General features: G+C 34.4%; 1 protein-coding gene and 1 non-coding gene across 2 annotated transcripts in view; both read left to right on the forward strand.

Annotated features, from left to right (window-relative positions):
• The window catches only part of TANC2 (tetratricopeptide repeat, ankyrin repeat and coiled-coil containing 2), a 291,625-nt gene that overhangs the window by 103,002 nt on the left and 174,977 nt on the right, over positions 1–13,646 (forward strand). Inside the window, exon 3 of the mRNA XM_081791317.1 lies at positions 8,973–9,044. Within this exon, the coding sequence (XP_081647443.1) occupies positions 8,973–9,044 (72 nt within the window). The remainder of the gene's footprint in view (positions 1–8,972; positions 9,045–13,646) is intronic.
• On the forward strand, positions 25–131 carry LOC132688709 (U6 spliceosomal RNA). Its single transcript, XR_009614678.1, has one exon. It is a non-coding gene; the product is annotated as a U6 spliceosomal RNA (small nuclear RNA).

The raw sequence follows: 13,646 nt of genomic DNA on the forward strand, positions 1-13,646 counted from the left end.
AAAACCATTCTAAAATAAAAGTTAGTGCTCCCTTTGGCAACACATATACTAAAATTGGAACGATACAGAGAAGATTATCATGGCCCCTGCACAAAGATGACACACAAATTCATAAAGCATTCCATATTTTTGAGGAGGACAGATATCATATGTTTTCACTCCTGTGTGGATCTTGAGGAACTTAGAGAAGACCATGGGGGAAGGGAAGGGGAAAAGAATAGTTACAAACAGAGAGGGAGGGAAGCAAGCCATAAGAGACTCTTAAATACAGAGAATAAACTGATGGGGGTGGGGGGTGGAGGAGAGGGGGAAATGGGTGATGGGCATTGAGGAGGGCCCTTGTTGGGATGAGCACTGGGTGTTTATGTAAGCGATGAACCATGGGGATCCACCCCAAAAACTAAGAGCACACTTTGCACACTGTATGTTAGACAATTTGACAATAAATTATATTTAAAAACTAAATAAATAAAATAAAAATTTTATTAATAAAAAAGAAAAAATATATCATTGTAGATACATTTTTTGTTTAATTTTTTTTTAACATTTATTTATTTTTGAGAGAGAGAGGTACAGCACAAGCAGGGGAAGAGCAGAGAGAGAGGGAGACACAGAATCCAAAGCAGGCTCCAGGCTCCAGGCTCCGAGCTGCCAGCACAGAGCCTGACGCGGGGCTCAAACTCACAGACCGTGAGATCATGACCTGAGCCGAAGTTGGCCACTCAACCAACTGAGCCACCCAGGCGCCCCGATACCTTTATTTTTAAAGGTTGCTCCATTAATTTAATTCTGTGTTAGGCTTGACATTTTGTATATTCATTGTGCACTTTGAAAGCACAGTCATCAACTTTTAAGATACATTATTGCTGGTGATTGCTCCATTTACAATTAGCGAGTCTACTTTGTTTTCCTCTTATTAGTCCTCATCATTGATGCATAGCTCTATCATGAGAATCAAAACATTCTGTGTTTAGAACTTTTCTTGAGCCTACGGATCAGACCTTCTGGGATACCTTAGGCAATTTTGGATAACTTAGGCAAATATAAGTTAATAACTCATCATAGGGAAGTTATTTTTCTTATTTAGATTTAGAATATATAAGCTAGATCTGTGAAAACCTGTGAAAAGTACTGATAGCATTATGTTAATAAATACTTCTTAGTTGGTATAGTGTGCTTCCTTTTTTCTTTAGAGGAAGAGCCACTATAGATGTTTTCTAACGAACAAAATCAATTTTAGGTGGCTCTGGGCTTCCCTATGAAAGTTCTTATTGATAATTAAGATCTCTGAGACTGTTATGGAGGATAAGGGCTTAATGTTTAGGATAATGCCACTCTTCTTTTTATAGTTATAGTTTGGATAAGAAAAGAAAAACACTGAACTTCTTAAATTGTGTCTCAAACCACATTAATACCACTTATTTTTTTCTTGAACTTGATTTGGTTTTATGAATGCATTAATTTTAGAGCTGGCCCTTGACAAAATTAATTCAACAATGTTTTTTGTTTGTTTGTTTGTTTTGAGAATACCCATGCCATACCAGATTCCAAGTTGGCAGTGAAAATACCAAGATGAAAAAGGCTTTCAAAGGCACACTTTAAACTTTTTATAGTCCAAAGATAGTCATATAAATAATTAATCATTATGCAGTGTGGCAGTGCTGTAAAACAGATATGGGTAATGTGCTATAGAAGCACAGAAGAGGGAACAATTAATTCTTAATGGGAGGCATCCCAAAAATCTTATAGAGAGGATCAGGGAATGATATTTAAGCTATCTTTTGGCGAAAGGATGTTGTTACTGATGGGATGATGATAAATGAAGATTCCAGTTATCAAAAAAAAAAAGAAAAAAGATTCCAGTTTCCATTTATTCCTAAGTGTTTATTTAGTGCCAGGTGGCATGCTGTGTTTTATATACATTACTACATTTGTTTTTTACTACAACTCCATAGGTATTATAGCTTCATAGATAAAGAAATTGAGGTTCAGGGAAATTAATGAATATTCCTAAGTAGTTCAAAGATTGAGTCCAGCTTAGTTCTGCTAGACACCAATCCCTGTTAAAATGTGTTGGATATAATTTCTTATATTGTCAAGTAAAGGCAGCTGCATTTTAAGTAGAAGAAATAGCGTGAATAAATTGATGGAGGCATTATAATGCATTTCCTCTTTGAATATCATCAAGTAGTTTGGTGTGCCAGCATATAGGGGAATGTATTATTTAGGATGTTACAGTTGCAGGGAATAGAGTATTTGTCCCAGAATTGCTTGAACCCGGGGTTCGCTAACTTTTTCTGTGAAAGTCTGGATAGTAAATATGTTAGGTGTTGTAGGCCAGATAGTTGCAAATACTGAACTCTGTCATTGTAGTGTAAAAGCAGCCATTGACTATATATAAATGAGTGATCATGACCACATGCTAATAAAACTTCATTTATGGACACTCAAATTTGGATTTGATATACATTTTATTTCACAAAGTATTACTGTTTTAACTTTCAGTCATTTACAAGTGTGAAATCTGTTCTTACTTCGCTCACTGGCTGTACAAAAATAGGTAGCAGGCTAGATTTGGCTTATGTGCTAGTTTATTCACCTCTGGTTTATATGATGGTGAGGATTTATTGGACCAGAAGTAGGGTAATTTTCTTCAGTTATCCAGTGTTAGTAAGGACGTTGGTGTCTTCCATCTCTGTCCTAATTTCCATAGTAATAACTTTATCCTATGATTTATTCCCTTTATTTTTAAGAATGGCAGCCAGAATATCCAGTTAATGGGTTAATGGTTAATGGGTTGTCTTCTATGTCTAGTGAGAGAGAAGACCTTCTCCAGAAACTCTTTCTAATCTCTCTTGAACTTAATCCCATCAGGTTTCATCCCTACCACTCCACAGGAACCATGTTAAATCATCTACATTGATTAAATTTAGTGATCCGTTCTCAGTTTCATATTACTTGACCTATCAACATTTGATCTTTTCCCTTCCATGAAACTCTTTTCTTCTGTACTCTTCTAGTTTTGTTTCTGTTCTCTGGTTACTACTCCTTATTGTCTGGTGTTTTTCCTCATACCACCAGCTTCTGCATGTTGGATTCAGCCCCAAGCTTTAGTCTTTTGACTCACTCTCTCTCTCTCTCTCTCTCTCTCTCTCTCTCTCTTTCTCTCTCTCTCTCACACACACACACACACACACACACACACACACACACACACACACACTTATACTCCCTTATGTGGGGATGTCATACAGTTTAAAAGTGGTTTATGTACTGATGGCATATGTATGTTCATGTTCACGTCTGCTTATTTGTGTAACAGGCATCTCAAGCTTAGTATGTCCAGAACTGATTTCCAAATACTTCCCTCATACCCAGACTTATTCTCTCACAGTCTTTCCTGTCTCAGTAAATTGCAGATCCATTGGTTGGGTCCAAGATACTAGAATTACCCTGATTATTTCTTTATTTTTCTCTTCTGACAGTAGATTCTCTCTGCTGTACCTTCAAGATAAATCCAGCATCTGACTCCTTCTCACCACTTCCACTGCTCCCTTAGTTGAAGTGTTCATTCTTCTTCTGGATTTTTGCAGTAGCCTCTGAATTGATTTCTGCCTGCTTCTGCTCTCTTTTCCCTGAAGTCCCCCCTACCACCACTTTAATGATTTCTTTGTTATAGGGGCACCTGGGTGGCTCAGTTCGTTAAACAACCAACTTGGGCTTAGGTCATGATCTCGTGGTTTATGACTTAGAGCTGTTTCGGGCTCTGTGCCGACAGCTCAGAGCCTGGAGCCTGCTTCAGATTCTGTGTCTCCCTCTCTCTTTGTCCCTCTGCTGCTCATGCTCCGTCTCTCTCTTTCTCAAAATAAATCAAAATACATTAAAACAATTTCTTTGTTATAAAAGATAACAGTAGAGATTTTTGAAACCAGACAATTTGAATTTTAGGATTGTGGTGTGATTTGGGGACAGTAACTTTCCTTCCCTGAGTCTCAGTCTTATATTTAAGGGGTAAATGGGTGATTCAGTTGGTTAAGCGGCCAACTCTTGATCTTGGCTCAGGTCATGTGAGTTTGAGCCCCGCATCAGGCTCCATGCTGACAGTGTGGAGTCTGCTTGGGATTCATTCTCTCTCTCTCTGTCTCTCTCAAAATACATACATACATACATACATACATACATACATACATACATACATTCTATCTACCTACCTACTTACCTTTGGATAATAAATCTGGCTTATGTTCTTGGTCCTTCCTTTTGTATTAAAAAAAAAAATTCCACTCATACCTTCCAGTTCTTGTCTGCCTTTGTTGGCATTAAGTGTACATAGTTCTTACAGATTCATGCCTGGCCAGTAAAAGGAACCAGAGTTTATAGTTGAATAGTAAAAGTATTGTATTTTATGCAGTTTTAATACCCCTCCCATGCTTTCTATTAGGGCAGTATATTTAAAGTTTCCAAAGGAGAATTAAAGGCAACCAAACTTCAAAATTTTAATTTATAATCTCATCTGTTATTTATACTAGCACAGTATTTAGCTGAGAAGACTAAAGATGAGCTTAGGTTACCAAATTCAAGGTCACTTAAGTTGTTAATTTTTCAGCTGTAATATTTTGATCCTGGGTTGAGAAGAAGAATCATTTAAAGTATCCCCTACTTACAGAAAAGAAAATATTTTTCTTGGAATGGTTCAGGCACTTTCTTAATAGACTTTCTTTAACTTAAATCCCTTCATAGAAATCACTACATACTGAATATCTGTATATGGTTGGTATTTCTTTACCAGGACTGTTTTAGTGCTATAATACACCTGAGTTGAAAGCTATCTACCCTATGAAGTAAATTCTCCTATGACATTTTGCATAGGAAATAATGGGAATAGGAAATCTATTAAGGTTTCTCCATATTAAATATACATTGTTTTATATTACTTGCTGGGTTTAACTCAGTATGCAGGTAAAAAAACAAATGTTCTTTGCTGATTATCTTAAATCCAGGAAACCTAAGTTCTGCTTTTAACAGCTAGCACTTGAGTTGGACAGTCAGGTCTTTTTATTTCTGTACCTGTTACATCAGGGGTTTTCTTCTGTAAAGTTCACAGTATATCTGAAGTAAGTCTTTAATTCAAGTTTGATGAGTAAATTCTAACTTCATAGACACACCCCTGTCCTACTGTCTACACTCTGGGGTGAGGTAATAAGTGTCATGCAAATAGCTTGACTTGCTTAATGACTGAAGGTCTTCTGTTTTGTCCATAAATGTTGATGTGTCCTGTGTGGGAGGTCTTACTTGTACTGAAAGAATTGTGTGTTAAAGCAAAAACATTTATAGTACTGTATGTCACTGCAATCTTGCTATTTTGGATAATGGTTTCGTTGGTTCCATAAGCATACCGCAGACACTTTCAAAGGGGTTGAAATTTTTCCCTACATCATTTTGGGGAAGTGGTGAGTTTATTCTTTTTGAAAAATCTTTATTGTCTACTTTTACCTGAGGGTTAATCTCAGCTCTTATGATTAGTCTCCACTGAGGTAAGGCATGGTTGGTTATAAGGTTTCAGTCTTAGAGGAGTGCAATGTATTTCTGATTTTATTTTGAAAATTTAGGCAGTTAAAACATTATAGATTATGGTGGTATCAAAATTGGTGATTTTTTTTGTCTTCATATTCATTGGCTTGCTGACTCAAAATTATGTCTTAAGCCATTTCTTGCCTATTTTTTTCCTGTGTATTATTTTATCAATACCGTAACATTCTGGAGATCATGCAAATTTTTGAAGCCTAGTTTTTTATTTATTTTTTTCCTCTTATTGTTTAGGAAGACAGTGCTGCTGACAGAAACGTCTGTTTTATTCAAAGGACTTCTCACATACTTTAAGAGCATGTTTTGATGTTAAAACAGAAATTTGTGTGTATATATTTTTTATCCACATAGAAAAATCAGAAAAATGAAAATTTAAGACCTGCCTGAATATGAATGTTGCTCATTGTCATTGATTTCCAAGTAAAGGAAAAGAAAGAAAGACACTTGCATAAAAAAATTAATTACTAGGAAGGAAAATTGACTAGTACTGTATTTGCATATCCTGATTTAAGATGCCATATATTTCTAGTATAGTTTTCTATTTTTGATAAAATGAATCTTTATTCCACAATAATTTAGGACTGCATAATACTTTATCTTTTTTTTTTTTTTAATCTGTTAAAAGACTTAGGTTGTTTGACCTGTAAAATTTCCCATAGTCTGTATTTTGTTGATCATGTGCTTAGGAACAATTCAACATTTTCATCTGTCCTTCGTTTTTCCTGAAAACCCACAGATTCAGTAGTTTGACCAGACTCAGGTTTGATTGAAAACTATAACTGCGCTCCTGTCACCAGGAGACATACAGTGTCTGGTGTTTATTCCCTTTTTAGTGTTATTAGTAATTGATATTCAGTGCCTCTGGAGCTGTTCACTCATTGCAAGTTATGAAATGGTGATATTCTGATTTTTTCTTGTTTCCCATTTATTGTCTGGAATGATTTTATAGAAGATCTCTGTTATGTACTCTTGGGCTACCAGTACAGTTTATATAGGAAATGTAGGAATTATTTAATTCTTTCCTTTCCCCCCAAATTTCAAGATAATGAACTGGGTTTCTATCATGCTTAGAAGGTGACCAGTTAGTGTCATGTTGTTTTTGTAGACATCATTGTGATCTCATGACCAGTGAGAGCTTCTTTACTGAGTCTTTTTGATATGACCCTAGTTGTACATTGTCTTTGATAGCTTCCTTACAACTGCACGTCAGGATGGTCCAGGTTCATTAGTACATATCCTTTGCTAAACTATCTATGGTTTTTTTTTTTTAATTTAACTAAAAAAAATCTTTAATGTTTATTTTTGAGAGAGAGAGACAGACAGACAGACAGACAGAGCATGAGAGGTAGACGGGCAGAGAGAGAGAGACGGAGACACAAAATCCGAAGCAGGCTTCAGGCTCTGAGCTCTCAGCACAGAGCCCAATGAGAGGCCCGCAAACTGTGAGATCATGACCTGAGCCAAAGTCGCATGCTTAACCGACAGAGCCACCCACGCGCCCCTAACTAAAATTTTTTAAAAGCAAGCTCTACGCCCAACACGGGGCTTTAGCTCACGGCCCCAAGATCAGGAGTTGTATGCTCTACCCACTGAGCCAGCTGGGTGCCCCTAAGCCAGCTAGTTCTTTAAGAAGTCCTGGTTTGTCTTAATGGAGAATGGCATTTCAAGATCGCAGTCAGGGTGCTAGGAGTGGTCATTGCCACTCAAGCACTCTTTGTAAGTGCTTTTAGTGGACAGAACTAGGGTATACCCGTGACTTATAATATTGTATTTACATTTGCAATGTAGATTCAGTACTACAGAGTTTTTACTTCTGTGTATTTTTATATCCATATTTTCTTTCTTCCACACTGAGAATTCTGGTTCTCAAGGAGACAATAACATTAGAGTATCCCATAATTAATCATTTGCTTTATCCCTTTTTGTAAAGATCTCAGAACATTATTGCCACCGGTTCTGATTACTGAAATCAGTTAACTTTTTGTTGTTTTTTAAAATGCTTTCTCCAACCTCTATCCCCTCCATTTTTTTATGGTAGCACTGCATTTACATTGTCAGATCTTATAGCCATTACATTCTGTAATCTCCCCATTTAAAAACTCTGATTTATTTCGGTGTTTCTCCTGTTGCTTTGATTGCCTATAGCTAGTTCTCTAGAAGAGCCAGGACAAGTTCATTGGGACAGTATTCCCTGAGGTTTTGCATGTTGATAACAGTTTGTCTTTATACTAAAAGGTTAGTTTTACTGGATGTAAAATCTTTGGTTCAAGTTTTCTTTGTGTATTTGAAATTTATTATTTTCTCTTATAAATCATGTGACGCTTTTGCCTAAATGCCCAAGAGATTTTTTTTCCCCTTTTTTCTTTAAAGTCCAGTAATTTTAGTAAAAAACTACTTGGTGCATTGATCTAAGTTGATTATCTCAACTACACAGGGCGCTCTTGCAATATGTAGTTTCAGATGTACTGTATATACATATATATGTGTGTGAGAATGTATACATGTATTTATACACACATATAACTATATATCACATATAACGTATACACATTTTTTTCTGGGAAAGCATTTTTGTATTACAGTTTTAAATATTTGTTTTGTTCTCTCACTTTGTTTTTCTCCTTTAGGGCTTCTTTTTTTAATTTTTCTTATTTTCTGTCTTATGCTGAATCTTTTTTGCTTATCTCTGATATTTGGCACCTTCTCAAATCCTTTTTAATGTCTCTTTTTTTTTTAATTTGTTAAAGATTTTCTTCCTTTTTACTCTCTGTTTCTTTTAAGGTCTTTTGTTATGTTTATTTGTGCTTGTTTTCTTACGGTTTAGTCTTCAGTACTGAAATGATTTTTGTTTTATTTCTAGTTCTTAGTTTTTGTCTCCTCATTTCTGAGTTTTTCTGATTCTGATTTATATTGCTGTTTCATGTATTACCTAATTTTCTTATTATCTCTCATAAGACCTATAAATATAATTTTTATTAGTAAAACATAGAGTCCAGGGGATTATTTGACATACTTTATACAAATAAACAGCTGTAATTAATTTAGACATTGCTTTAAATCTTTAAGTCAAAGCTTCTATACTAGAATCTGTGAGTGAACTTTAGAGTTGATAAAGTTACTCATTACGTGTGAGGTAGAGTGTATAGTATAGGGGTAGGGAGAAAAACACCTTGAATTTCTTTAGACTTCCAGAGGGAAATAAATGTAAACTGTCCTCAAAAAAATATGGGTAAAGACTTTTCATTTATATAGGAAAAAGTCCTCAAATATTTTAATGATTAAGATTATAAGAGCTAAAAACAAATGATAGATATTATTGTTTTGAGATACAGATGGCACCACAGATAATTTCATTATCTATTTGCTCTCTTTCTACTTTTATATAGATGGAGGGAGCGAGGAACCACCCGATCGAAGACAGTCAAGTGTAGACTCTCGCCAAAGCCGCTCTGGGCAAGGTAAATTTTCATTAAATTTATTATTAAAATGAAAAAGACAAGATATCAGTTATTCCTTTCTAGTATTTAATCTGAGGATTGGGGTTTCCTTGGGTCTAGTTTGGATATTCTAGTTTCTCCTTTACAGCTTTAAATGTTACAGTCTAAAAGTTCTGTGATATCATTTATTCAAGATAAAATGAAAACTGGTGTCATGTCTTTTTTTAAATGGTAATACCTTAATAAGGTCTTAAGTAATTTTGGAGCATTTGATACATGTCTGGATATCACTGTTGGAATACAACCGAAAGTAAATTTTTTACATTTATAACAACACACTGGCTTTTTAAAATTTCATCAATGCAGGGCACCTGGGTGGCTTAGTTGGGTAAGCATGTGACTTGGGCTCAGGTCATGATTTCGGGTTTGTGGGTTTGAGCCCCTGTTGGGCTCTGTGCTGACAGTTCAGAACCTGGAGGCTGCTTTCGATTCTGTGTCTCCCTCTCTCTCTGCCTCTCCTCTGCTCGAGCTCTCTCTCTCTCTCAAAAATAATTAAACCAAAAAATTTTAAAAAATAAAATTTCATCAATGCAATATTGTTTTAGCTCTCTCAGAAGAATAATTTTTGTTTCTAATTTCCATCTTGAATTAGGATTTTCTTAATTAGTTTCCTTTTCTATTTAAAATTTAGTATGTGCTTTAGACTGGTTTTTTGAAGTGACAACTTCCAAACTAGGTAAAAAATATCTGGTATCAATGAAATCTTCAGATAGGTCTTCCTTAATTAACTTATTTAAATATGTACTAACTTATTTAAAATAGTAGTTATCCACTTTTTATTTATTTTATTTTCTCTGTCCAAAACTAGAATGAATGCTCCATGATTGCAGAGATTTTTGTTTGTTTTGTTCATTGCTGTATTTCCTGTGCCAAGAATAAGTACCTGATATATAGTAGTTACTAAATAAATACTGCTAAATGAATGAAATGATCTCTTTGAGAATTGAGAACCCAAACTGATGAATGTATTATAAAATCTCAGGCAGTCAATTAGTGTGTGTGATTTTTAGAGAATCTTTACTTATACATAAAATAAAGCTTAGAGTTACAAATTTATGGTGTTTTAATCGTATAAAAGTTCCTGATTTATTTCATAATCCTATTCCCTTTTTTCTCCAAGTTTGCTCTTCCCAAGTTTTAGAGTTGTGCTATTTTTATAAAATTGTTTGTTGCAGAATAAAAAGAGGAATAATATATGTAGGTTGATTTGCAAATTTTAACTTGTACTAGTATTTATTCATTTTTAATTAATACACACGGTATAAGTATGTCAAGAATTTGTCTAATTTTTTTCTTTTTTTCCCCCTTAAACATTTTTATATGAAAAAATAACTTGAAAAAATGAATTATAGTACATAAATATATCAAATCAACACATTGTACACCTTAAACTTTCATAATGTCATATGTCAATTGTATCTCAGTAAACCTGCAGGGAGGGGGAAGGAAAGAAAATGAGCTCATGTACAAAAGACCCTAAAAATAAAATTAGGAGAAATTAATTTTTAAAAGCATATTAATTTTTATTAAATATTATAATTTTTAATGTCATAATTTGTGTTAAATGTCACAGATATAGATGTGAGAGTTTATTCATTTACTTCTATCCCCTGAGCTTGTCAAAGTTTTTTTTCAAATCAGTGAGTGTAGTTGAATTCTAATAAAAACAGCTGAACTTAGTATGAACTTCATAACAACAAAATCAATGATCTCCATGTTCTTGAGCACAACTATCTGATCTCAGTTAAAAATGACCAGGAATGGCATCATCATCAGAGCTAACTAATAGTTAAATTGTGTTTCTTACCTTCTTGAAGATTTTGTTTGTATTATCTCTTTATTCAAAAGACGGAAATAAAAAATACAAAGCCATTTATAATGAGCTGAATGGGAGTCTTATTATCTGTATTATCAGGGATGAAGAGATGGGATGAATACACACTTCTACTTTTGGTCCTTTCAGAAACCTGCTAAAAGATCAGTAAAGTGTGATTGGAGAAAAGCCAACATGGACACACTTTCAGAAACTGGAGAGTATATGAATAATTAAAAACTGAACCCTAAATGCACTAACAGAGAAAGGCAAGAAAACAAACTGATTTACCCTCCAGAAAAAAAAACTCAAGAATGGTAGCATGTGGAAATGGAGGCGAAAGGAAGATTAGTGGAAAGTCTGTTGAAGAAATACTTGATTCCTGAGACCTCTTCCACAAAATTAGCTAACCAGTCTGCCGGGCAAGTGCCCAGCTCCCCACTCCTAACCTTGGCAAAGCACAGAAGTTTATTTTTTTGGAATAAAATAGCAATTCTAGACTGGGAGACACCTAACAAACATAGTTGAAGGCAGTCCTGTACTGAAAATAGGACAGTGGGACTCCAGTTGTCTTTATCCTACTGGCTACCAGAGTGCTGGCAGTTAGGCCTTCATATTTCAGGCAGGAGGTTGGTGTAGTCTTGTCTGAAGAATCTGACTAAAAAGAAAGACACAAAATGTAGTCATCAGAGATTCCTTAAATAAACAGCCCAGCTAGATCATTCTATGTATCACAGCTCTCAATTAGCCTCTTAGTCCTCTTCTCTTGAATATTAGCAACTAACCAAGGGTTACTAGATATTTGAGGAAACCCTCTAAGGTATGAAATAGATTAAAATAAACAGAATAAAGCAACTTTGAGAGAACAAAGATTTTGCAGAGGAAAATAAAGGAACCATTATTGACATTCTTAGAGAAATAGAAGAAAATCATACAGTCTTTTAAGACAGTTTTTCTTTTTGTTGTGACTGCCTTGTACTCTTTCTTAGGAATCTGTAGGATATGATTCCTCAAAATAAGAAAGTCAGACAAATAAAAGGAAGATATAGGTTATAGGAAATAGGAAATTCAAAGGAGAAAGGTAAAGAAATCTTCAGGATGACAGTGAGAAGATAGGAAAAGAGGGCAACCAGCCTAGGTTAGAGTAGGTTAGAAGCCTCCAGAAGAGTTGTTTCATGAAAATGAGATTGATAGAAACCTGATGCATTTAATTATCTTCAGAAAAATTTTAAACAATTGGCGAAAGGCTTAGGGTTGAAAAGATGATAAATATATGAAATAAGTGAAAAAAGTTCTAAATTCAAGGGAAAACAGATAATGTGTAGGAATCGAGATTTTCTTCAGAATTAAGTCCTCAGTCCTTGGGGCAGGGTCTGGGGTAGCTGCTGTCCATGCTGGTCTTATCAGTTTATTCCAGTGTGGTATAAATATTTCCATTATTTGATTTGGGCCATTATAGTCAGGAAGGAGAGTTGTAAAGCCCAGTGAGCAAATGTGGTCTATGTGGCCTCTTTTTGTACAGTTGATAGATTTGATTTACTAAAACAAGTGGGATATTGACCTTTAGTTTTCTTGTCTTACAGTGCCTTTGTCTGATTTTGGTATCTGAGTAAGGCTGGCCTCTTAGAATAAGTTGAAACTTGAGAAAAATTTCCTCCTCTTCAATTTTCCTAGAACATTTTGTGTAGAACTGGTATTATTTCATCCTTAAATGTTTGATAGAATTTCTCAGAGAAGCATCTGGACCTGGAATTTTCTTTATGGGAAAGTTTTAAAATATAAATTAAATTTCTTTAATAAAATATGACTATTTGAATTTTCTATTTCTTCTTGAATAACCTTTTAAAATCTGTAGAATCTTTAGTGATGTCCACCTTTTTCATTCTTGATATTGGTAATTTGGGTATTCTTTGAGATTATCATTCTGGGAAGAGATACATAAATTTTACTGATCTCAAAGAATCAATTTCAGTTTTCATTTATTTTCTCTATTGCTTTCCTATTTTGTATTTCATTGATTTCTGCTTTGCTCTTTATTATTTCCTTTCTTCTTCCTGCTTTGGGTGTAATTTCTTTTTCTTTTTCTGATTTCCTAAGATAGAAGCTGAGGTCATTGGAATTTTCTTTTTAGTACAGGAATTTTTGTACTATAAATTTCCCTCAATGTACTGCTTTAGCTGCATTTCACAGGATTTGATGAGTATGATTTCATTTAGTACAAAATACTGTCTGATTTTCCTTGTGTTGTCTTCTTTAACCCAGTATTATTTAGAAGTGTGTTATTATAGTTTCCAAATATTCAAGAATTTTCCATATATCTTTCTTCTATTGATTTCTAATTTAATTTCATTGTGATCAAAGAACACACTTTCTGTGAGTTGAATCACTTTTTATTGAAACTTGTTTTGTGTTCCAGGAAATGATCTTATGTTCAGTATGCACTTGAAAAGAATGTGTATTATGCTCTTTTGGGGTAGAAGTTTCTATAAAATATCAATCTGGTCAAGCTGAATTGATAGTGTTGTTCATGTCTTCTATACCTTTGCTGATTTCCTGTCTGCTCATTCTCTCAATTATTAGGAAAGGAATATTGAAATCTCAAACTGTAAGTATAGATGTATCTATTTCTCCTTTCTGTTCTATCCTATTCCTCATACCACTGTTCTTCTGGTCAAAAAGGATTCCCCTCCTTCAGAGATTTAAGTATCCATTTAGTGACAGCTGTCAATAGTGAAATAAGTTTGTCTAGG

The sequence above is a fragment of the Panthera onca genome, chromosome E1 (genome assembly GCF_046562875.1).
Source record: "Panthera onca isolate mPanOnc1 chromosome E1, mPanOnc1 haplotype 2, whole genome shotgun sequence".
NCBI classification, from domain to species: Eukaryota; Metazoa; Chordata; class Mammalia; order Carnivora; family Felidae; genus Panthera; species Panthera onca.